The sequence below is a fragment of the Oncorhynchus gorbuscha genome, linkage group LG18 (assembly GCF_021184085.1).
Source record: "Oncorhynchus gorbuscha isolate QuinsamMale2020 ecotype Even-year linkage group LG18, OgorEven_v1.0, whole genome shotgun sequence".
Lineage (NCBI taxonomy): Eukaryota > Metazoa > Chordata > Actinopteri > Salmoniformes > Salmonidae > Oncorhynchus > Oncorhynchus gorbuscha.
In genome coordinates this window covers 50,224,725-50,249,724 of record NC_060190.1, presented here as the reverse complement: position 1 = coordinate 50,249,724, position 25,000 = coordinate 50,224,725, and the positions used below count along the sequence as shown (strand labels likewise).

The 25,000-nt window shown below is 45.5% G+C and overlaps 1 protein-coding gene across 1 annotated transcript in view; it reads left to right on the top strand.

Annotated features, from left to right (window-relative positions):
* The window catches only part of LOC124003452 (protein Wnt-4a), a 90,147-nt gene that overhangs the window by 638 nt on the left and 64,509 nt on the right, over positions 1 to 25,000 (top strand). The window contains exon 1 of the mRNA XM_046311721.1: positions 1 to 73. This exon is cut by the window's left edge and continues 638 nt beyond it. Within this exon, the coding sequence (XP_046167677.1) occupies positions 1 to 73 (73 nt within the window). The remainder of the gene's footprint in view (positions 74 to 25,000) is intronic.

Here is a 25,000-nt window from a genome sequence, read left to right as displayed (position 1 = left end):
CCGCTGAATATGTTTTACGGTCCCTGCTGATGCTCTTCCTCGCGCTGCTCTCGGCCAACGCCAGTAACTGGCTGTAAGTGAAGTTTGTGGACTCCAACTCTCTCTCTATTTCTCTCTAACCTCTGCATCTTCCCCTCTCTGCCCACAACCTCTGCCTTGCCTCCACATCCCATCCCTTCACACACTCTTTCCTTTTACCTCCCTCGCCTCTTCCCAAAACATTTTCCCATCTCTCCTCAAACCACCCCAAACCTATTACTTTCCTAGTTTCCGTGTTCCTGTCATTATCGCCAACGCTGTCATTCTTTCTGTCATTTTCGCTGTCTCTGTCCCTGTTTCTGTGATCTCTGTGTTTTGTCGGCAGGGTCACAGCTCAATGCCATGTCTTGTTGAAATGTTAACCCGACTAGTGACCAGGCCACTCATCCAGCCGGCAGTATCCTTGTGGTTTATTATGCTAAAGGCTACGTCTTAACAATCTTATATTTGGTCTGCAGTCTGCACCTATGTCCAATAAGGATCATCTCTCACCTCGCTGTTTACATCGCTGAAGTCACTTTTAGGGCATCTTGAGTGTGGAATGACCTATTCCATTATTGGCTATTTGTCAGTCTAAAAACACCATTAGTTGTCAGTCTCAGTTGTCCTGGTAAGAAAAAAATATAGTTGTCCGTCTTAGTTGTCTCATGTGCACTGCAATGTGAAGGGTAGGCTACAGAGTACGTCACTGGGTCTAGACTACACTATGGACACATTGTACATTGTTGCCTGTTTCTCCCCACTGCGCGAGCCTCGCTGTTCCGTCGCATGTGCGTGCTTGCTCTCGGAGGAGCTCGTGGGAGGTGGTTAGGTGGGTCTGCATACCTCAAGAGAAAGAGCTGAGCAACAACTCTGTTTTACTGCCCTTCTTTTTTTACCATTAAAAGACTGTGTGACCAACTTTTATTTCAATGATTAGTGTTTGTATCATATGGCGAGAGGCATGTAGTGAATAACTGGTGAACTTAATATCGTGCATGTATGACAGAAATGGGCTCTGTAGACAGGAGGATAGCCCTACCCAATTCTGATCATTATTTGAGTTCATATATCCATGATTCAATCTTGCATTAAGCATTTATAGCTTGTATACATGATGAATGCATAGTATCCCAATACATTACAATGTCTTCAAATGATACACCCATTCAGCCCTTGTGATTATATTACGCATAGATGGTGGATTATTCATAACTGCTACAGGGTTTGATGACAGCTCGTGTTTTTTGACTCAAGGCGTGGTGAGAGAGCAGAACGCGGGCGTGTGCAGGCATGTTCCACGCGAAGTGAAAACCCTCGCTAGTCTGCTAAATATGATTATTCTGTTTGAGGGATCCAACCGGGAGCATGTACAGCTCTCCCCCTCACCCCTGAACCCATAGCCCCGTGTCCCCGGGCCCGGTAGGAGACCTGTCAGGTGGGAACAGCATTGGTAGACGAGAGAGGAAACACCGCGGAGGAAAACTTTCTCTAGGTCAGATCATGTAAACAGTCACTGGCGTGATACATTTAAATGAGGCCTATGTATTGGCCTGGCCTATTTTGCACAATAATACAAATATTTATGTAGGTCAGGTAGCCTACATTTTGAAGGTATATGGACAAAATGTTAATTAATTTGTACATTTTATTAAAGAGGTTTGAAATTCGAAAGTAATACCCTAATTTTGGCATCGAAATCATGGGCATATAACTGTGGATCTTTATACACATTAATACAAATCTATCCACAATATGTCTCATGAATGAATCGAATATGATCGAATAGATTATTTCGAGCTACTGAGCATGTCATCATGCTGGTATTATTTCCCAGAGTTATTTCCTTATTAATGTATGTTATGCAGGCTCATTGAACAAGAGCAGGAGATTTAGACATTATTTAACGAAAAATAGCTGTTTTCGATGAAAGGGTCGATTTAGAATAATTGTCCACACTTTGTAGACGTCTATATAAAAAAAACAATTCCTGAAACATGTTCAACTTGTTATGGCTCACCGCATTTTAATTGTCTTGGCTAACGCAGAAAAATGAAATAGCCTAAATGATTTCTATAGGCCTATGTTCTCTTGGTGATCTCAATAATCTTTTAAATACTTGTGTTGTTCTTTGCTGAAATCGAAAAGGCCTGTAGCGACATGCAGATATACATTTAAATTATCCTACAGGTAATAGCTGATACAATTGTGTAATACATAACTCAATGACGTCATCATGATTTCCAAGTCGATCCAATTATTTATTTACGTTTTTAGTGACGGTGTTTCATTTTATCACGCACGTTAGTCAGTGTAGGCTATTCTAACATTATCATTCGATTGAACATTGTCAGCGGATGGAATAGTTATTAAATTATTAGAACAATTATTACGACACATTTTGGGGGGATAACCTAATTGCATGCTTTTTTTGCCTTTTTGGCTCTTCAAAACAACAAAGAGAAAATCATTGATTCCAATTTAGGATACAATTCGTTAAGCCTGCTAAATCTCATGAATCTTTAAAATTATATTTCGAATTTGCTTAAGATTTTGGGTAAGCGAATTATTTTAGTCATAACAGTTTGATAGAGCACTGTTGAGTGAACTATTTGGTTTTGGCCTAAATCATTTTCTTATTGCCTGAAATCCCGTGTGAATTTCGGGTTCCCTCTCTAAACCACTCATCGGCTACTAAGGTCTGAGTCATGCTCCTACAGCCTCCCCAGAAGGCTGACTGGCCTGCAGTACTACTGTTCATTAGTTGATCTGTCAACACCTTCTTTTCACCCTCCTCTCCTTTTCCTTTCCTCTCCTAGCGCTAGCGACTTGCACCTGCTCGAGGCTCGAGGGGTTCCAGCTCCCAGGCCCGGTAAACAGCTGGCTCCTGTGTGTGTGTGTGTGTGTGTGTGTGTGTGTGTGTGTGTGTGTGTGTGTGTGTGTGTGTGTGTGTGTGTGTGTGTGTGTGTGTGTGTGTGTGTGTGTGTGTGTGTGTGTGTGTGTGTGTGTGTGTGTGTGTGTGTGTGTGTGTGTGTGTGTGTGTGTGTGTGTGTGTGTGTGTGTGTGTGTGTGTGTGTGTGAGGGGGATTAGACGTGTCATCATATAACTGACAGACGTCTGGCATGCGTCAAAGGGAAAGCGGAGTGCGTGCGACCCGTCAGCGGTTAGATGTGTTGGTTTCTTGCTTCAATTTCATTTATTTACTCAGCATAAGCCGCGTGAATTGCCCCTGGGGAGAAGATCATAATCCTTGTTTATTTGTTTTAGATTGGTCATCGCATTTGAAACTTCAAATCCATTGAGTAATTGTTTTTTAAACACCCATGCAGTGTTTTCATAGACTATTGCTTGACTTGATCTCCCAGTTTGAAGGAATATGCCACAGTAGCTACATATTAAAGGTGCTATATGTAGAATATCTTGTCCATGTGGAAGCTAGATGAATTGCAACAACTCTTAGGCTGAATATAAACAACTTTCCCCCTTTCCCGCATCCCATTTTCCACAACATCCTGGAAAGGTTAGCGCTATCCAACACCCCAAGGATCCCGGATAGCATGGATCATGGAGGAGACTATTTAACTTTCAGTTTCCTCCACTAACTTCAAACAGCTTTATCATTTATTTATTTTTGTTATTGAAAAGATATTTCAAAGCTATTAAAATGGTACAATGATTCCCTACACAATTCAGTGCTTGTTTTCTGAAATAAACTGACATTCAGCAAAAATTGTAGAATTGTAGAAACCCAGAAATGACAGAGGGATTTCTACATCGGCCCATTCTGTCAGTCTGCCATTGTTCGTTGTGCAGGAGGAGGAGATGACCATGCATTTGAGTGACACCAATGTAAGAGAGGGAGGGTGCAGTTTTCCCATCTTGACAACATACGCCGGTCTGGCTTCTGTTGTCAAATAGAATGTCTGCATTTTAGAATGCCATTTTGTGAAAATATATTGTGAAGCAGTGTCATTCCACTATTACTGCAGATATATTGTGGACATTTTCTGAAAAAAATTCTATATGTTACTCCTTTAACTTAGTAAAGACCATTAGCCTTTGAGGACCAATGTCAGTGGTGATTGAACCAAGCCGACCATGAACCTGCTGGTTTTAATTCAGGTGTTGAGTTGATATGCTGTCAGGTTTGTTGTAAAGAAATGAGAGAATAAACGATGGCCATGCTCTTCTAGTTAAAGCTGAACTATAAGTAAATATAAATTCAAAGACAATTAAATATTAAACTTGGTCTGTTATGATAAAGAATATGTTTTTATTTTACTGCGCCATGTTGGCTCTGTCAAATGACAAACCTGTTCATGATTCTCTGGACTGTCTGATGAGGGTTTACACACTGTGAGCAGTACCACCTTTGTTCAGGATTCTCTAGACTGTCTGATGAGGGTTTACACACTGTGAGCAGTACCACCTTTGTTCAGGATTCTCTAGACTGTCTGATGAGGGTTTACACACTGTGAGCAGCACCACCTTTGTTCAGGATTCTCTAGACTGTCTGATGAGGGTTTACACACTGTGAGCAGTACCACCTTTGTTCAGGATTCTCTAGACTGTCTGATGAGGGTTTACACACTGTGAGCAGTACCACCTTTGTTCAGGATTCTCTAGACTGTCTGATGAGGGTTTACACACTGTGAGCAGTACCACCTTTGTTCAGGATTCTCTAGACTGTCTGATGAGGGTTTACACACTGTGAGCAGTACCACCTTTGTTCAGGATTCTCTGGACTGTCTGATGAGGGTTTACACACTGTGAGCAGTACCACCTTTGTTCAGGATTCTCTAGACTGTCTGATGAGGGTTTACACACTGTGAGCAGTACCACCTTTGTTCAGGATTCTCTAGACTGTCTGATGAGGGTTTACACACTGTGAGCAGTACCACCTTTGTTCAGGATTCTCTAGACTGTCTGATGAGGGTTTACACACTGTGAGCAGTACCACCTTTGTTCAGGATTCTCTAGACTGTCTGATGAGGGTTTACACACTGTGAGCAGTACCACCTTTGTTCAGGGTTCTCTAGACTGTCTGATGAGGGTTTACACACTGTGAGCAGTACCACCTTTGTTCAGGATTCTCTAGACTGTCTGATGAGGGTTAACACACTGTGAGCAGTACCACCTTTGTTCAGGATTCTCTAGACTGTCTGATGAGGGTTTACACACTGTGAGCAGTACCACCTTTGTTCAGGATTCTCTGGACTGTCTGATGAGGGTTTACACACTGTGAGCAGTACCACCTTTGTTCAGGATTCTCCAGACTGTCTGATGAGGGTTTACACACTGTGAGCAGTACCACCTTTGTTCAGGATTCTCTAGACTGTCTGATGAGGGTTTACACACTGTGAGCAGTACCACCTTTGTTCAGGATTCTCTAGACTGTCTGATGAGGGTTTACACACTGTGAGCAGTACCACCTTTGTTCAGGATTCTCTAGACTGTCTGATGAGGGTTTACACACTGTGAGCAGTACCACCTTTGTTCAGGATTCTCTAGACTGTCTGATGAGGGTTTACACACTGTGAGCAGTACCACCTTTGTTCAGGATTCTCTAGACTGTCTGATGAGGGTTTACACACTGTGAGCAGTACCACCTTTGTTCAGGATTCTCTAGACTGTCTGATGAGGGTTTACACACTGTGAGCAGTACCACCTTTGTTCAGGATTCTCTAGACTGTCTGATGAGGGTTTACACACTGTGAGCAGTACCACCTTTGTTCAGGATTCTCTAGACTGTCTGATGAGGGTTTACACACTGTGAGCAGTACCACCTTTGTTCAGGATTCTCTAGACTGTCTGATGAGGGTTTACACACTGTGAGCAGTACCACCTTTGTTCAGGATTCTCTAGACTGTCTGATGAGGGTTTACACACTGTGAGCAGTACCACCTTTGTTCAGGATTCTCTAGACTGTCTGATGAGGGTTTACACACTGTGAGCAGTACCACCTTTGTTCAGGATTCTCTAGACTGTCTGATGAGGGTTAACACACTGTGAGCAGTACCACCTTTGTTCAGGATTCTCTAGACTGTCTGATGAGGGTTTACACACTGTGAGCAGTACCACCTTTGTTCAGGATTCTCTAGACTGTCTGATGACTGTGAGCAGTACCACCTTTGGGTTTACACACTGTGAGCAGTACCACCTTTGTTCAGGATTCTCTAGACTGTCTGATGAGGGTTTACACACTGTGAGCAGTACCACCTTTGTTCAGGATTCTCTAGACTGTCTGATGAGGGTTTACACACTGTGAGCAGTACCACCTTTGTTCAGGATTCTCTAGACTGTCTGATGAGGGTTTACACACTGTGAGCAGTACCACCTTTGTTCAGGATTCTCTAGACTGTCTGATGAGGGTTTACACACTGTGAGCAGTACCACCTTTGTTCAGGATTCTCTAGACTGTCTGATGAGGGTTTACACACTGTGAGCAGTACCACCTTTGTTCAGGATTCTCTGGACTGTCTGATGAGGGTTTACACACTGTGAGCAGTACCACCTTTGTTCAGGATTCTCTAGACTGTCTGATGAGGGTTTACACACTGTGAGCAGTACCACCTTTGTTCAGGATTCTCTAGACTGTCTGATGAGGGTTTACACACTGTGAGCAGTACCACCTTTGTTCAGGATTCTCTAGACTGTCTGATGAGGGTTTACACACTGTGAGCAGTACCACCTTTGTTCAGGATTCTCTAGACTGTCTGATGAGGGTTTACACACTGTGAGCAGTACCACCTTTGTTCAGGATTCTCTAGACTGTCTGATGAGGGTTTACACACTGTGAGCAGTACCACCTTTGTTCAGGATTCTCTAGACTGTCTGATGAGGGTTTACACACTGTGAGCAGTACCACCTTTGTTCAGGATTCTCTAGACTGTCTGATGAGGGTTTACACACTGTGAGCAGTACCACCTTTGTTCAGGATTCTCTAGACTGTCTGATGAGGGTTACACACTGTGAGCAGTACCACCTTTGTTCAGGATTCTCTAGACTGTCTGATGAGGGTTTACACACTGTGAGCAGTACCACCTTTGTTCAGGATTCTCTAGACTGTCTGATGAGGGTTTACACACTGTGAGCAGTACCACCTTTGTTCAGGATTCTCTAGACTGTCTGATGAGGGTTTACACACTGTGAGCAGTACCACCTTTGTTCAGGATTCTCTAGACTGTCTGATGAGGGTTTACACACTGTGAGCAGTACCACCTTTGTTCAGGATTCTCTAGACTGTCTGATGAGGGTTTACACACTGTGAGCAGTACCACCTTTGTTCAGGATTCTCTAGACTGTCTGATGAGGGTTTACACACTGTGAGCAGTACCACCTTTGTTCAGGATTCTCTAGACTGTCTGATGAGGGTTTACACACTGTGAGCAGTACCACCTTTGTTCAGGATTCTCTAGACTGTCTGATGAGGGTTTACACACTGTGAGCAGTACCACCTTTGTTCAGGATTCTCTAGACTGTCTGATGAGGGTTTACACACTGTGAGCAGTACCACCTTTGTTCAGGATTCTCTAGACTGTCTGATGAGGGTTTACACACTGTGAGCAGTACCACCTTTGAGCAGTACCACCTTTGTTCAGGATTCTCTAGACTGTCTGATGAGGGTTTACACACTGTGAGCAGTACCACCTTTGTTCAGGATTCTCTAGACTGTCTGATGAGGGTTTACACACTGTGAGCAGTACCACCTTTGTTCAGGATTCTCTAGACTGTCTGATGAGGGTTTACCTTTGTTCACACTGATGAGGGTGAGCAGTACCACCTTTGTTCAGGATTCTCTAGACTGTCTGATGAGGGTTTACACACTGTGAGCAGTACCACCTTTGTTCAGGATTCTCTAGACTGTCTGATGAGGGTTTACACACTGTGAGCAGTACCACCTTTGTTCAGGATTCTCTAGACTGTCTGATGAGGGTTTACACACTGTGAGCAGTACCACCTTTGTTCAGGATTCTCTAGACTGTCTGATGAGGGTTTACACACTGTGAGCAGTACCACCTTTGTTCAGGATTCTCTAGACTGTCTGATGAGGGTTTACACACTGTGAGCAGTACCACCTTTGTTCAGGATTCTCTAGACTGTCTGATGAGGGTTTACACACTGTGAGCAGTACCACCTTTGTTCAGGATTCTCTAGACTGTCTGATGAGGGTTTACACACTGTGAGCAGTACCACCTTTGTTCAGGATTCTCTAGACTGTCTGATGAGGGTTTACACACTGTGAGCAGTACCACCTTTGTTCAGGATTCTCTAGACTGTCTGATGAGGGTTTACACACTGTGAGCAGTACCACCTTTGTTCAGGATTCTCTAGACTGTCTGATGAGGGTTTACACACTGTGAGCAGTACCACCTTTGTTCAGGATTCTCTAGACTGTCTGATGAGGGTTTACACACTGTGAGCAGTACCACCTTTGTTCAGGATTCTCTAGACTGTCTGATGAGGGTTTACACACTGTGAGCAGTACCACCTTTGTTCAGGATTCTCTAGACTGTCTGATGAGGGTTTACACACTGTGAGCAGTACCACCTTTGTTGATTTCAGGATTCTTTGTTCTAGACTGTCTGATGAGGGTTTACACACTGTGAGCAGTACCACCTTTGTTCAGGATTCTCTAGACTGTCTGATGAGGGTTTACACACTGTGAGCAGTACCACCTTTGTTCAGGATTCTCTAGACTGTCTGATGAGGGTTTACACACTGTGAGCAGTACCACCTTTGTTCAGGATTCTCTAGACTGTCTGATGAGGGTTTACACACTGTGAGCAGTACCACCTTTGTTCAGGATTCTCTAGACTGTCTGATGAGGGTTTACACACTGTGAGCAGTACCACCTTTGTTCAGGATTCTCTAGACTGTCTGATGAGGGTTTACACACTGTGAGCAGTACCACCTTTGTTCAGGATTCTCTAGACTGTCTGATGAGGGTTTACACACTGTGAGCAGTACCACCTTTGTTCAGGATTCTCTAGACTGTCTGATGAGGGTTTACACACTGTGAGCAGTACCACCTTTGTTCAGGATTCTCTAGACTGTCTGATGAGGGTTTACACACTGTGAGCAGTACCACCTTTGTTCAGGATTCTCTAGACTGTCTGATGAGGGTTTACACACTGTGAGCAGTACCACCTTTGTTCAGGATTCTCTAGACTGTCTGATGAGGGTTTACACACTGTGAGCAGTACCACCTTTGTTCAGGATTCTCTAGACTGTCTGATGAGACTGGTTTACACACTGTGAGCAGTACCACCTTTGTTCAGGATTCTCTAGACTGTCTGATGAGGGTTTACACACTGTGAGCAGTACCACCTTTGTTCAGGATTCTCTAGACTGTCTGATGAGGGTTTACACACTGTGAGCAGTACCACCTTTGTTCAGGATTCTCTAGACTGTCTGATGAGGGTTTACACACTGTGAGCAGTACCACCTTTGTTCAGGATTCTCTAGACTGTCTGATGAGGGTTTACACACTGTGAGCAGTACCACCTTTGTTCAGGATTCTCTAGACTGTCTGATGAGGGTTTACACACTGTGAGCAGTACCACCTTTGTTCAGGATTCTCTAGACTGTCTGATGAGGGTTTACACACTGTGAGCAGTACCACCTTTGTTCAGGATTCTCTAGACTGTCTGATGAGGGTTTACACACTGTGAGCAGTACCACCTTTGTTCAGGATTCTCTAGACTGTCTGATGAGGGTTTACACACTGTGAGCAGTACCACCTTTGTTCAGGATTCTCTAGACTGTCTGATGAGGGTTTACACACTGTGAGCAGTACCACCTTTGTTCAGGATTCTCTAGACTGTCTGATGAGGGTTTACACACTGTGAGCAGTACCACCTTTGTTCAGGATTCTCTAGACTGTCTGATGAGGGTTTACACACTGTGAGCAGTACCACCTTTGTTCAGGATTCTCTAGACTGTCTGATGAGGGTTTACACACTGTGAGCAGTACCACCTTTGTTCAGGATTCTCTAGACTGTCTGATGAGGGTTTACACACTGTGAGCAGTACCACCTTTGTTCAGGATTCTCTAGACTGTCTGATGAGGGTTTACACACTGTGAGCAGTACCACCTTTGTTCAGGATTCTCTAGACTGTCTGATGAGGGTTTACACACTGTGAGCAGTACCACCTTTGTTCAGGATTCTCTAGACTGTCTGATGAGGGTCTTGACACTGTGAGCAGTACCACCTTTGTTCAGGATTCTCTAGACTGTCTGATGAGGGTTTACACACTGTGAGCAGTACCACCTTTGTTCAGGATTCTCTAGACTGTCTGATGAGGGTTTACACACTGTGAGCAGTACCACCTTTGTTCAGGATTCTCTAGACTGTCTGATGAGGGTTTACACACTGTGAGCAGTACCACCTTTGTTCAGGATTCTCTAGACTGTCTGATGAGGGTTTACACACTGTGAGCAGTACCACCTTTGTTCAGGATTCTCTAGACTGTCTGATGAGGTTTACACACTGTGAGCAGTACCACCTTTGTTCAGGATTCTCTAGACTGTCTGATGAGGGTTTACACACTGTGAGCAGTACCACCTTTGTTCAGGATTCTCTAGACTGTCTGATGAGGGTTTACACACTGTGAGCAGTACCACCTTTGTTCAGGATTCTCTAGACTGTCTGATGAGGGTTTACACACTGTGAGCAGTACCACCTTTGTTCAGGATTCTCTAGACTGTCTGATGAGGGTTTACACACTGTGAGCAGTACCACCTTTGTTCAGGATTCTCTAGACTGTCTGATGAGGGTTTACACACTGTGAGCAGTACCACCTTTGTTCAGGATTCTCTAGACTGTCTGATGAGGGTTTACACACTGTGAGCAGTACCACCTTTGTTCAGGATTCTCTAGACTGTCTGATGAGGGTTTACACACTGTGAGCAGTACCACCTTTGTTCAGGATTCTCTAGACTGTCTGATGAGGGTTTACACACTGTGAGCAGTACCACCTTTGTTCAGGATTCTCTAGACTGTCTGATGAGGGTTTACACACTGTGAGCAGTACCACCTTTGTTCAGGATTCTCTAGACTGTCTGATGAGGGTTTACACACTGTGAGCAGTACCACCTTTGTTCAGGATTCTCTAGACTGTCTGATGAGGGTTTACACACTGTGAGCAGTACCACCTTTGTTCAGGATTCTCTAGACTGTCTGATGAGGGTTTACACACTGTGAGCAGTACCACCTTTGTTCAGGATTCTCTAGACTGTCTGATGAGGGTTTACACACTGTGAGCAGTACCACCTTTGTTCAGGATTCTCTAGACTGTCTGATGAGGGTTTACACACTGTGAGCAGTACCACCTTTGTTCAGGATTCTCTAGACTGTCTGATGAGGGTTTACACACTGTGAGCAGTACCACCTTTGTTCAGGATTCTCTAGACTGTCTGATGAGGGTTTACACACTGTGAGCAGTACCACCTTTGTTCAGGATTCTCTAGACTGTCTGATGAGGGTTTACACACTGTGAGCAGTACCACCTTTGTTCAGGATTCTCTAGACTGTCTGATGAGGGTTTACACACTGTGAGCAGTACCACCTTTGTTCAGGATTCTCTAGACTGTCTGATGAGGGTTTACACACTGTGAGCAGTACCACCTTTGTTCAGGTTCTCTAGACTGTCTGATGAGGGTTTACACACTGTGAGCAGTACCACCTTTGTTCACTGGTTTACACACTGTGAGCAGTACCACCTTTGTTCAGGATTCTCTAGACTGTCTGATGAGGGTTTACACACTGTGAGCAGTACCACCTTTGTTCAGGATTCTCTAGACTGTCTGATGAGGGTTTACACACTGTGAGCAGTACCACCTTTGTTCAGGATTCTCTAGACTGTCTGATGAGGGTTTACACACTGTGAGCAGTACCACCTTTGTTCAGGATTCTCTAGACTGTCTGATGAGGGTTTACACACTGTGAGCAGTACCACCTTTGTTCAGGATTCTCTAGACTGTCTGATGAGGGTTTACACACTGTGAGCAGTACCACCTTTGTTCAGGATTCTCTAGACTGTCTGATGAGGGTTTACACACTGTGAGCAGTACCACCTTTGTTCAGGATTCTCTAGACTGTCTGATGAGGGTTTACACACTGTGAGCAGTACCACCTTTGTTCAGGATTCTCTAGACTGTCTGATGAGGGTTTACACACTGTGAGCAGTACCACCTTTGTTCAGGATTCTCTAGACTGTCTGATGAGGGTTTACCACCTTTGTTCACACTGATGAGCAGTACCACCTTTGTTCAGGATTCTCTAGACTGTCTGATGAGGGTTTACACACTGTGAGCAGTACCACCTTTGTTCAGGATTCTCTAGACTGTCTGATGAGGGTTTACACACTGTGAGCAGTACCACCTTTGTTCAGGATTCTCTAGACTGTCTGATGAGGGTTTACACACTGTGAGCAGTACCACCTTTGTTCAGGATTCTCTAGACTGTCTGATGAGGGTTTACACACTGTGAGCAGTACCACCTTTGTTCAGGATTCTCTAGACTGTCTGATGAGGGTTTACACACTGTGAGCAGTACCACCTTTGTTCAGGATTCTCTAGACTGTCTGATGAGGGTTTACACACTGTGAGCAGTACCACCTTTGTTCAGGATTCTCTAGACTGTCTGATGAGGGTTTACACACTGTGAGCAGTACCACCTTTGTTCAGGATTCTCTAGACTGTCTGATGAGGGTTTACACACTGTGAGCAGTACCACCTTTGTTCAGGATTCTCTGAGCAGTACCACTGTCTGATGATGGGTTTACACACTGTGAGCAGTACCACCTTTGTTCAGGATTCTCTAGACTGTCTGATGAGGGTTTACACACTGTGAGCAGTACCACCTTTGTTCAGGATTCTCTAGACTGTCTGATGAGGGATTTTACACACTGTGAGCAGTACCACCTTTGTTCAGGATTCTCTAGACTGTCTGATGAGGGTTTACACACTGTGAGCAGTACCACCTTTGTTCAGGATTCTCTAGACTGTCTGATGAGGGTTTACACACTGTGAGCAGTACCACCTTTGTTCAGGATTCTCTAGACTGTCTGATGAGGGTTTACACACTGTGAGCAGTACCACCTTTGTTCAGGATTCTCTAGACTGTCTGATGAGGGTTTACACACTGTGAGCAGTACCACCTTTGTTCAGGATTCTCTAGACTGTCTGATGAGGGTTTACACACTGTGAGCAGTACCACCTTTGTTCAGGATTCTCTAGACTGTCTGATGAGGGTTTACACACTGTGAGCAGTACCACCTTTGTTCAGGATTCTCTAGACTGTCTGATGAGGGTTTACACACTGTGAGCAGTACCACCTTTGTTCAGGATTCTCTAGACTGTCTGATGAGGGTTTACACACTGTGAGCAGTACCACCTTTGTTCAGGATTCTCTAGACTGTCTGATGAGGGTTTACACACTGTGAGCAGTACCACCTTTGTTCAGGATTCTCTAGACTGTCTGATGAGGGTTTACACACTGTGAGCAGTACCACCTTTGTTCAGGATTCTCTAGACTGTCTGATGAGGGTTTACAGTACACTGTTCAGGAGCAGTACCACCTTTGTTCAGGATTCTCTAGACTGTCTGATGAGGGTTTACACACTGTGAGCAGTACCACCTTTGTTCAGGATTCTCTAGACTGTCTGATGAGGGTTTACACACTGTGAGCAGTACCACCTTTGTTCAGGATTCTCTAGACTGTCTGATGAGGGTTTACACACTGTGAGCAGTACCACCTTTGTTCAGGGTTCTCTAGACTGTCTGATGAGGGTTTACACACTGTGAGCAGTACCACCTTTGTTCAGGATTCTCTAGACTGTCTGATGAGGGTTTACACACTGTGAGCAGTACCACCTTTGTTCAGGATTCTCTAGACTGTCTGATGAGGGTTTACACACTGTGAGCAGTACCACCTTTGTTCAGGATTCTCTAGACTGTCTGATGAGGGTTTACACACTGTGAGCAGTACCACCTTTGTTCAGGATTCTCTAGACTGTCTGATGAGGGTTTACACACTGTGAGCAGTACCACCTTTGTTCAGGGTTCTCTAGACTGTCTGATGAGGGTTTACACACTGTGAGCAGTACCACCTTTGTTCAGGATTCTCTAGACTGTCTGATGAGGGTTAACACACTGTGAGCAGTACCACCTTTGTTCAGGATTCTCTAGACTGTCTGATGAGGGTTTACACACTGTGAGCAGTACCACCTTTGTTCAGGATTCTCTAGACTGTCTGATGAGGGTTTACACACTGTGAGCAGTACCACCTTTGTTCAGGATTCTCTAGACTGTCTGATGAGGGTTTACACACTGTGAGCAGTACCACCTTTGTTCAGGATTCTCTAGACTGTCTGATGAGGGTTTACACACTGTGAGCAGTACCACCTTTGTTCAGGATTCTCTAGACTGTCTGATGAGGGTTTCAGGGTTCTCACACTGTGAGCAGTACCACCTTTGTTCAGGATTCTCTAGACTGTCTGATGAGGGTTTACACACTGTGAGCAGTACCACCTTTGTTCAGGATTCTCTAGACTGTCTGATGAGGGTTTACACACTGTGAGCAGTACCACCTTTGTTCAGGATTCTCTAGACTGTCTGATGAGGGTTTACACACTGTGAGCAGTACCACCTTTGTTCAGGATTCTCTAGACTGTCTGATGAGGGTTTACACACTGTGAGCAGTACCACCTTTGTTCAGGATTCTCTAGACTGTCTGATGAGGTTTACACACTGTGAGCAGTACCACCTTTGTTCAGGATTCTCTAGACTGTCTGATGAGGGTTTACACACTGTGAGCAGTACCACCTTTGTTCAGGATTCTCTAGACTGTCTGATGAGGGTTTACACACTGTGAGCAGTACCACCTTTGTTCAGGATTCTCTAGACTGTCTGATGAGGGTTTACACACTGTGAGCAGTACCACCTTTGTTCATGATTCTCTGGACTGTCTGATGAGGGTTTACACACTGTGAGCAGTACCACCTTTGTTCAGGATTCTCTAGACTGTCTGATGAGGGTTTACACACTGTGAGCAGTACCACCTTTGTTCAGGATTCTCTAGACTGTCTGATGAGGGTTTACACACTGTGAGCAGTACCACCTTTGTTCAGGGTTCTCTAGACTGTCTGATGAGGGTTTACACACTGTGAGCAGTACCACCTTTGTTCAGGATTCTCTAGACTGTCTGATGAGGGTTTACACACTGTGAGCAGTACCACCTTTGTTCAGGGTTCTCTAGACTGTCTGATGAGGGTTTACACACTGTGAGCAGTACCACCTTTGTTCAGGATTCTCTAGACTGTCTGATGAGGGTTTACACACTGTGAGCAGTACCACCTTTGTTCAGGATTCTCTAGACTGTCTGATGAGGGTTTACACAGTGTGAGCAGTACCACCTTTGTTCAGGATTCTCTAGACTGTCTGATGAGGGTTTACACACTGTGAGCAGTATCACCTTTGTTCAGGGTTCTCTAGACTGTCTGATGAGGGTTTACACACTGTGAGCAGTACCACCTTTGTTCAGGATTCTCTGGACTGTCTGATGAGGGTTTACACACTGTCAGCAGTACCACCTTTGTTCAGGATTCTCTGGACTGTCTGATGAGGGTTTACACACTGTGAGCAGTACCACCTTTGTTCAGGATTCTCTAGACTGTCTGATGAGGGTTTACACACTGTGAGCAGTACCACCTTTGTTCAGGATTCTCTAGACTGTCTGACTGTCTGATGAGGGTTTACACACTGTGAGCAGTATCACCTTTGTTCAGGGTTCTCTAGACTGTCTGATGAGGGTTTACACACTGTGAGCAGTACCACCTTTGTTCAGGATTCTCTGGACTGTCTGATGAGGGTTTACACACTGTCAGCAGTACCACCTTTGTTCAGGATTCTCTGGACTGTCTGATGAGGGTTTACACACTGTGAGCAGTACCACCTTTGTTCAGGATTCTCTAGACTGTCTGATGAGGGTTTACACACTGTGAGCAGTACCACCTTTGTTCAGGATTCTCTAGACTGTCTGATGAGGGTTTACACACTGTGAGCAGTACCACCTTTGTTCAGGATTCTCTAGACTGTCTGATGAGGGTTTACACACTGTGAGCAGTACCACCTTTGTTCAGGGTTCTCTAGACTGTCTGATGAGGGTTTACACACTGTGAGCAGTACCACCTTTGTTCAGGATTCTCTAGACTGTCTGATGAGGGTTTACACACTGTGAGCAGTACCACCTTTGTTCAGGATTCTCTAGACTGTCTGATGAGGGTTTACACACTGTCAGCAGTACCACCTTTGTTCAGGATTCTCTGGACTGTCTGATGAGGGTTTACACACTGTGAGCAGTACCACCTTTGTTCAGGATTCTCTAGACTGTCTGATGAGGGTTAACACACTGTGAGCAGTACCACCTTTGTTCAGGATTCTCTAGACTGTCTGATGAGGGTTTACACACTGTGAGCAGTACCACCTTTGAGCAGCATTGGTGTGCGTGAAATAGACTATAAGGCCATGGTCAGTTGTGCTTCAGGCAGGCGATAAAGAGATGGCAGCTGATCAGTAACCAGAGAAAGCAGGGACCTTGGCGTTGCACTACACTGTGGCGCCTCACACTGCAAACAGACACACACACTACACTCAGACACTGCAAACAGACACACACCACACACAGCAAATATAAATACCAGTGGTGACGAAGTTGTGTGATGAAGCTGTAGTCGTGTTGTCACATTCCTGTCCTCCTGTCAGCGGCCTGTCCCCAGACCCCCTGCCGCTCACTCTAATATGCTATGGCTAACCCACAGGCTAACCCACAGGCTAACCCACAGGCTAACCCACAGGCAAACCTACAGGCTAACCCACAGGCTAACCCACAGGCTAACCCACAGGCAAACCCACAGGCTAACCCACAGGCTAACCCACAGGCTAACCTACAGGCTAACACACAGGCTAACCCACAGGCTAACCCACAGGCTAACCCACAGGCAAACCTACAGGCTAACACACAGGCTAACACACAGGCTAACCCACAGGCAAACCTACAGGCTAACACACAGGCTAACACACAGGCTAACCCACAGGCTAACACACAGGCTAACACACAGGCTAACACACAGGCTAAGACACAGGCTAACACACAGGCTAACACACAGGCTAACATAGAGCCCTAATAATACCAGAGGAAAAGCACAACTGCATTGTGGATGTCTGATGAAACACACACACACACACACACACACACACACACACACACACACACACACACACACACACACACACACACACACACACACACACACACACACACACACACACACACACACACACACACACACAGCCGTCTCAACCTGTTGGGGCCAGGGGATTAGAAAACCAGGCGGGAGGTTAATTTCATAGCTTTTATTGCCTTTTCTCTTCTACTGTGTGTGTGTGTGTGTGTGTGTGTGTGTGTGTGTGTGTGTGTGTGTGTGTGTGTGTGTGTGTGTGTGTGTGTGTGTGTGTGTGTGTGTGTGTGTGTGTGTGTGTGTGTGTGTGTGTGTGTGTGTGTGTGTGTGTGTGTGTGTGTGTGTGTGTTTTCATGCTCTGCCTGGTGCCTGCTCTGCTGCTGTCTCCACTAGTGCTCATTTTCCCCTAAAAATAACAGTCTCTGCCCACACCATGACCCCATCGCTAACACACACACACATATATACGTTTGTGCGTGGGCACGTGCATGTGTGTGTGCTTGTCAATGCGTCATGGCAGCGGGATTGAGTTTTGCGGTAAGGGCTAGCTTGGCACGTGGTGTGTGTATGGTTAAATGCATGAGAGGATGGCTATTTGAAGCATTATTGGTCACAAATTTAGATAGGGACTTAAACAATAGAATGTTGTCTCCTCCTGGATCTCACCATGCTGAAATAGAATAGGGTTATGTTCCTGACAGAGATAATAATAGAATAGGGTTCTGTTCCTGACAGAGAGAATAATAGAATAGGGTTCTGTTCCTGACAGAGAGAATAATAGAATAGGGTTCTGTTCCTGACAGAGAGAATAATATAATAGGGTTCTGTTCCTGACAGAGACAAGAATAGAATAGGGTTCTGTTCCTGACAGAGAGAATAATATAATAGGGTTCTGTTCCTGACAGAGACAAGAATAGAATAGGGTTCTGTTCCTGACAGAGACAAGAATAGAATGGGGTTCTGTTCCTGACAGAGAGAATAATAGAATAGGGTTCTGTTCCTGACAGAGACAAGAATATAATAGGGTTCTGTTCCTGACAGAGACAAGAATAGAATAGGGTTCTGTTCCTGACAGAGAGAAGAATATAATACAATAAATTATTCCTAGATCATAAATCAATGTTTCTGTCAAAGACAAACAAAAAATTCTAATAATGAAGTAATTAGTTAATATTATGGTTATGTTCCTTTGCCGAGAAGTCACAAGGCTAAAACCAATTACCATAAACACACAGTAATTACATCAGAAACAATAACAGGAACTTGACAAGTGTTTGTCATCACATACCGGAACAGTAGAAAGAAACGATGCAGACAGAGTGTGTGTTGATCATCAACTTCTGAACTCGCTGGTGTCAAATCTTCACAGAGCATATGTTAAGGTATATTTGAACAGACTGAACTTTATGTACTGTATGGAATTGAATGCTGTACTGACACCCTCATGTCAAATGGCAAAAGCCTTTCCTGTAAATCCAATCTGGATCCAGCAGCTCTGTTCATGTAGGCCTGCACAGTTCCTGCTCCACAGGAGCCATGATGGGGTATGAGTTTAGCTTGGGTCGGAGTCAGACTGAACATCAGCAGCTAAGAGTGAAAGCCAGGGTTCAGATGTTAGGGTCAGAGTTCACTTTTAGAGTCAGTCTGAGTGAGTGTTGCTGTTGTTTGTTGGTTTGACCTGACTGGGGTGAGACAGTGAATGTTCTGACTAGGGGAGCTTCATCTTTCTCCTATTAACTCTTTCTCACTCTTCATTCCCCCACCCACCTTTTCCCCTGTCTCACTCCTCATTCCCCCACCTCCTCTTTCCTCTGTCTCACTCCTCATTCCCCCACCTCCTCTTTCCTCTGTCTCACTCCTCATTCCCCCACCTCCTCTTTCCTCTGTCTCACTCCTCATTCCCCCACCTCCTCTTTCCCCTGTCTAACTCCTCATTCCCCCACCTCCTCTTTCCCCTGTCTCACTCCTCATTCCCCCACCTCCTCTTTCCCCTGTCTCACTCCTCATTCCCCCACCTCCTCTTTCCTCTGTCTCACGCCTCATTCCCCCACCTCTTCTTTCCTCTGTCTCACTCCTCATTCCCCCACCTCCTCTTTCCTCTGTCTCACTCCTCATTCCCCAAATCTTTCCTCTGTCTCACTCCTCATTCCCCCACCTCTTCTTTCCTCTGTCTCACTCCTCATTCCTCCACCTCCTCTTTCCTCTGTCTCACTCCTCATTCCCCCACCTCCTCTTCCCCCTGTCTCCCTCCTCATTCCCCCACCTCCTCTTTCCTCTGTCTCACTCCTCATTCCCCCACCTCCTCTTTCCCCTGTCTAACTCCTCATTCCCCCACCTCCTCTTTCCCCTGTCTCACTCCTCATTCCCCCACCTCTTCTTTCCTCTGTCTCACTCCTCATTCCCCAACTCTTTCCTCTGTCTCACTCCTCATTCCCCCACCTCTTCTTTCCTCTGTCTCACTCCTCATTCCTCCACCTCCTCTTTCCTCTGTCTCACTCCTCATTCCCCACCTCCTCTTTCCTCTGTCTCACTCCTCATTCCCCCACCTCCTTTTTCCTCTGTCTCACTCCTCATTCCCCCACCTCTTTTCTCTGTCTAACTCCTCATTCCCCCACCTCCTCTTTCCTCTGTCTCACTCCTCATTCCCCCACCTCCTATTTTCTCTGTCTCACTCCTCATTCCCCCACCTCCTATTTCCTCTGTCTCACTCCTCATTGCCCCACCTCCTCTTTTCTCTGTCTCAATCCTCATCCCCCCACCTCCTCTTTCCCCTGTCTCACTCCTCATTCCCCCACCTCCTCTTCCCCTTGTCTCACTCCTCATTCCCCCACCTCCTCTTTCCCCTGTCTCACTCCTCATTCCCCCACCTCATCTTTCCTCTGTCTCACTCCTCATTCCCCCACCTCCTCTTTCCCCTGTCTCACTCCTCATTCCCCCACCTCCTCTTTCCCCTGTCTCACTCCTCATTCCCCCACCTCCTCTTTCCTCTGTCTCACTCCTCATTCCCCCACCTCCTCTTTCCCCTGTCTAACTCCTCATTCCCCCACCTCCTCTTTCCCCTGTCTAACTCCTCATTCCCCCACCTCCTCTTTCCCCTGTCTCACTCCTCATTCCCCCACATCCTCTTTCCTCTGTCTCAATCCTCATTCCCCCACCTATTCTTTCCTCTGTCTCACTCCCCATTCCCCCACCTCCTCTTTCCTCTGTCTCACTCCTCATTCCCCAACTCTTTCCTCTGTCTCACTCCTCATTCCCCCACCTCTTCTTTCCTCTGTCTCACTCCTCATTCCCCCACCTCCTCTTTCCTCTGTCTCACTCCTCATTCCCCACCTCCTCTTTCCTCTGTCTCACTCCTCATTCCCCCATCTCTTCTTTCCTCTGTCTCACTCCTCATTCCCCCACCTCCTCTTTCCTCTGTCTCACTCCTCATTCCCCCACCTCCTATTTTCTCTGTCTCACTCCTCATTCCCCCCTCCTCTTTCCTCTGTCTCACTCCTCATTCCCCCACCTCCTCTTTTCTCTGTCTCAATCCTCATTCCCCCACCTCCTCTTTCCCCTGTCTCACTCCTCATTCCCCCACCTCCTCTTCCCCTTGTCTCACTCCTCATTCCCCCACCTCCTCTTTCCCCTGTCTCACTCCTCATTCCCCCACCTCCTCTTTCCCCTGTCTCACTCCTCATTCCCCACCACATCTTTCCTCTGTCTCACTCCTCATTCCCCCACCTCCTCTTTCCCCTGTCTAACTCCTCATTCCCCCACCTCCTCTTTCCCCTGTCTCACTCCTCATTCCCCCACCTCCTCTTTCCCCTGTCTCACTCCTCATTCCCCCACCTCCTCTTTCCTCTGTCTCACTCCTCATTCCCCCACCTCCTCTTTCCTCTGTCTCACTCCTCATTCCCCCACCTCTTTCCTCTGTCTCACTCCTCATTCCCCACCTCCTCTTTCCCCTGTCTCACTCCTCATTCCCCCACCTCATCTTTCCTCTGTCTCACTCCTCATTCCCCCACCTCCTCTTTCCCCTGTCTAACTCCTCATTCCCCCACCTCCTCTTTCCCCTGTCTCACTCCTCATTCCCCCACCTCCTCTTTCCCTGTCTCACTCCTCATTCCCCCACCTCCTCTTTCCTCTGTCTCACTCCTCATTCCCCCACCTCCTCTTTCCTCTGTCTCACTCCTCATTCCCCCACCTCTTTCCTCTGTCTCACTCCTCATTCCCCCACCTCTTCTTTCCTCTTTCTCACTCCTCATTCCCCCACCTCCTCTTTTCTCTGTCTCACTTCTCATTCCCCACCTCCTCTTTCCTCTGTCTCACTCCTCATTCCCCCACCTCCTCTTCCCCTGTCTCACTCCTCATTCCCCCACCTCCTCTTTCCTCTGTCTCACTCCGCATTCCCCCACCTCTTTTCTCTGTCTAACTCCTCATTCCCCCACCTCCTCTTTCCTCTGTCTCACTCCTCATTCCCCCACCTCTTTTCTCTGTCTAACTCCTCATTCCCCCACCTCCTCTTTCCTCTGTCTCACTCCTCATTCCCCCACCTATTTTCTCTGTCTAACTCTTCATTCCCCCACCTCCTCTTTTCTCTGTCTCACTCCTAATTCCCCCACCTCCTCTTTCCTCTGTCTCACTCCTCATTCCCCCACCTCCTCTTTCCTCTGTCTCACTCCTCATGCCCCCACCTCCTCTTTTCTCTGTCTCACTCCTCATTCCCCCACCTCCTCTTTTCTCTGTCTCATTCCCCCGCCTCCTCTTTTCTCTGTCTCACTCCTCATTCCCCCACCTCCTCTTTTCTCTGTCTCATTCCCCCGCCTCCTCTTTTCTCTGTCTCACTCCTCATTCCCCCACCTCCTCTTTTCTCTCGTATCTCCTCTTCCTCCTCCTTGTCTCCTCTCCTCATCTCAGCCCATCCCCTGTGAATCTATGCAACTCTCTCATATCCTCTCCTCTTTTTCCTCCCTCCTCTCCTCTTTCTCCAACTACTAATATTCTCATCCACCTTGTTTTCCTTTTCTATATTCTGTGTACTCTCTTTCTGTAACAATCAGCTTGGATCACAAACCAAGTTACCTTTTTAAAGTTCAGAGAAATACTGTGTCAATATGAGAGCAAAGATGAGTACATTGTAATCGTTAGATTACAATCAAGTGAACAAATACCATTCTTTCAATGATAAAGTTAACATTGAATTTTCTCTAAACTCTCAATGTTAATTGTCCAAATCAACAACCAAAAAATAACAAAAAGAGAATCTCAAAGCACGAATAGGCAATCATCCTTAAAAAACATGTTTTTGAAATATATATATACACAGTTGAAGTAGGAAGTTTACATACACCTTACATACGCCAAATACATTTAATCCTGGTAAAACTTCCCTGTTTTAGGTCAGTTAGGATCACCACTTTATTTTAAGAATGTGAAATGTTATAATAATAGTAGAGATAATGATTTATTTCAGCTTTTATTTCTTTCATCACATTCCCAGTGGGTCAGAAGTTTACATTCACTCAATTGGTATTTGGTAGCATTGCCTTTAAATTGTTTAACTTGGGTCAAATGTTTCGGGTAGCCTTCCACAAGCTTCCCACAATAAGTTGGGTGAATGTTGGCCCATTCCTCCTGACAGAGCTGGTGTAACTGAGTCAGGTTTGTAGGCCTCCTTGCTTGCACACGCTTTTTCAGTTCTACCCACAAATCTTCTATGGGATTGAGGTCAGGTCTTTGTGATGGCCACTCCAATACCTTGACTTTGTTGTCCTTAAGCCATTTTTCCACGACTATGGAAGAAAGCTTGGGGTCATTGTCCATTTGGAAGACCCATTTGCGACCAAGCTTTAACTTCCTGACTGATGTCTTAAGATGTTGCTTCAATATTTCCTTACTCATGATAAAATCTATTTTGTGAAGTGCATTAGTCCCTCCTGCAGCAAAGCATCCCCACAACATGATGCTGCCACTCTGGTTTCATAAAGACCAGAGGACATTTCTCCAAAAAGTATGATCTTTGTCCCCATGTGCCATAGCAAACCGTAGTCTGGCTTTTTTTATGGCGATTTTGGAGTAGTGGCTTCTTCCTTGCTGAGCGGCCTTTCAGGTTTTGTCGATATAGGACTCGTTTGACTATGGAAAAAGATACTTTTGTACCTGTTTCCTCCAGCATCTCCACAAGGTCCTTTGTTGTTGTTCTGGGATTGATTTGCACTTTTCGCACCAAAGTACGTTCATCTCTAGGAGACAGAACACGTGTCCTTCCTGAGTGGTATGACGGCTACGTGGTCCCATGGTATTTATACTTGCGTACTATTATTGTGTGTACAGATGAACGTGGTACCTTCAGGCGTTTAGAAATTGCTCCCAAGGATGAACCAGACTTGTGGAGGTCTACAATTTATTTTCTGAGGTCTTGGCTGATTTCTTTTGATTTTCCCATGATGTCAAGCAAAGAGGCACTGAGTTGAAGGTAGGCCTTGAAATACATCCACAGGTACACCTCCAATTGGCTCAAATGATGTCAATTAGCCTATCAGAAGCTTCTAAAGCCATGACATCGTTTTCTGGAATTTTCCGAGCTGTTTAAAGGCTGTCAACTTAGTGTATGTAAACCTCTGGCCCACTGGAATTGTGATACAGAGGTGAAATAATCTGTCTGTAAACAATTGTTGGAAAAAAACAAAAAACAATTACTGCTGTCATGCACAAAGTAGATGTCCTAACCGACTTGCCAAAACTATAGTTTGTTAACAAGAAATTTGTGGAGTGGTTGAAAAACGAGTTTTAATGACTCCAACCTAAGTGAATGTAAACTTCCGACTTCAACTGTATATATAAGGTATACTGACTAGTAAGGTATATTGTATATTATATTTCAATATATATATAATAAATAAAGACTTTATATAAAATAAATAAATAAATAAAGACTAACCAGTTGAATCCAGTTGAAAGCTATGATGCCTTATTGATGTCACTTGTTAAATCCACTTCAATCAGTGTAGGTAGATGAAGGGGAGGAGACAGGTTGAAGAAGGATTTTAAAGCCTTGAGACAATTGAGAGATGGATTGTGTATATGTGCCATTCAGAGGGAGAATGGTCAAGACAAACTATATAAGTGACTTTGAACGGCGTATGGTAGTATGTGCCAGGCACACCGGTTTGAGTGTGTCAAGAACAGCAAAGTTACTAGGTTTTTCACACTTTTCTGTGTGTATCAAGAATGGTCCACCACCCAAAGGACATCCAGCCAACCTGACACAACTGTAGGAAGCATTGGAGTCAACATGGGCCAGCATCCCTGTGGAACGCTTTCGATACCTTATTGAATCCATGCCTCAACATTAGGAAGGTGTTCCTAATGTTTTGTACACATATTTATATTCAATAAGGTGTTGCAAAAAAATCAACAGTAAACAGTATCACACTTTTATCTCCTCCACTCCTTCCTTTCCTTTTCCTTGACCTTTTCCTCCTCATCTGCATCATATTGCTGAGATTGTTATCATGGTCTTTACAATTACTCTTGAAATATGTCCTCCCTCCCCTCCCCCTCCCCTCCCCTCCCCTCCCTCCCTCTCCTCCCCTCCCCTCCCCTCTCCCCTCTCCCCTCCCCTCCCCTCTCCTCTCCTCTCCTCTCCTCTCCTCTCCCCTCCCCCTCCCCTCCCTCCCCTCCCCTCTCCTCTCCCCTCCCCTCCCCTCCCTCTCCTCTCCCCTCTCCCCTCCCCTCTCCCCTCTCCTCTCCCCT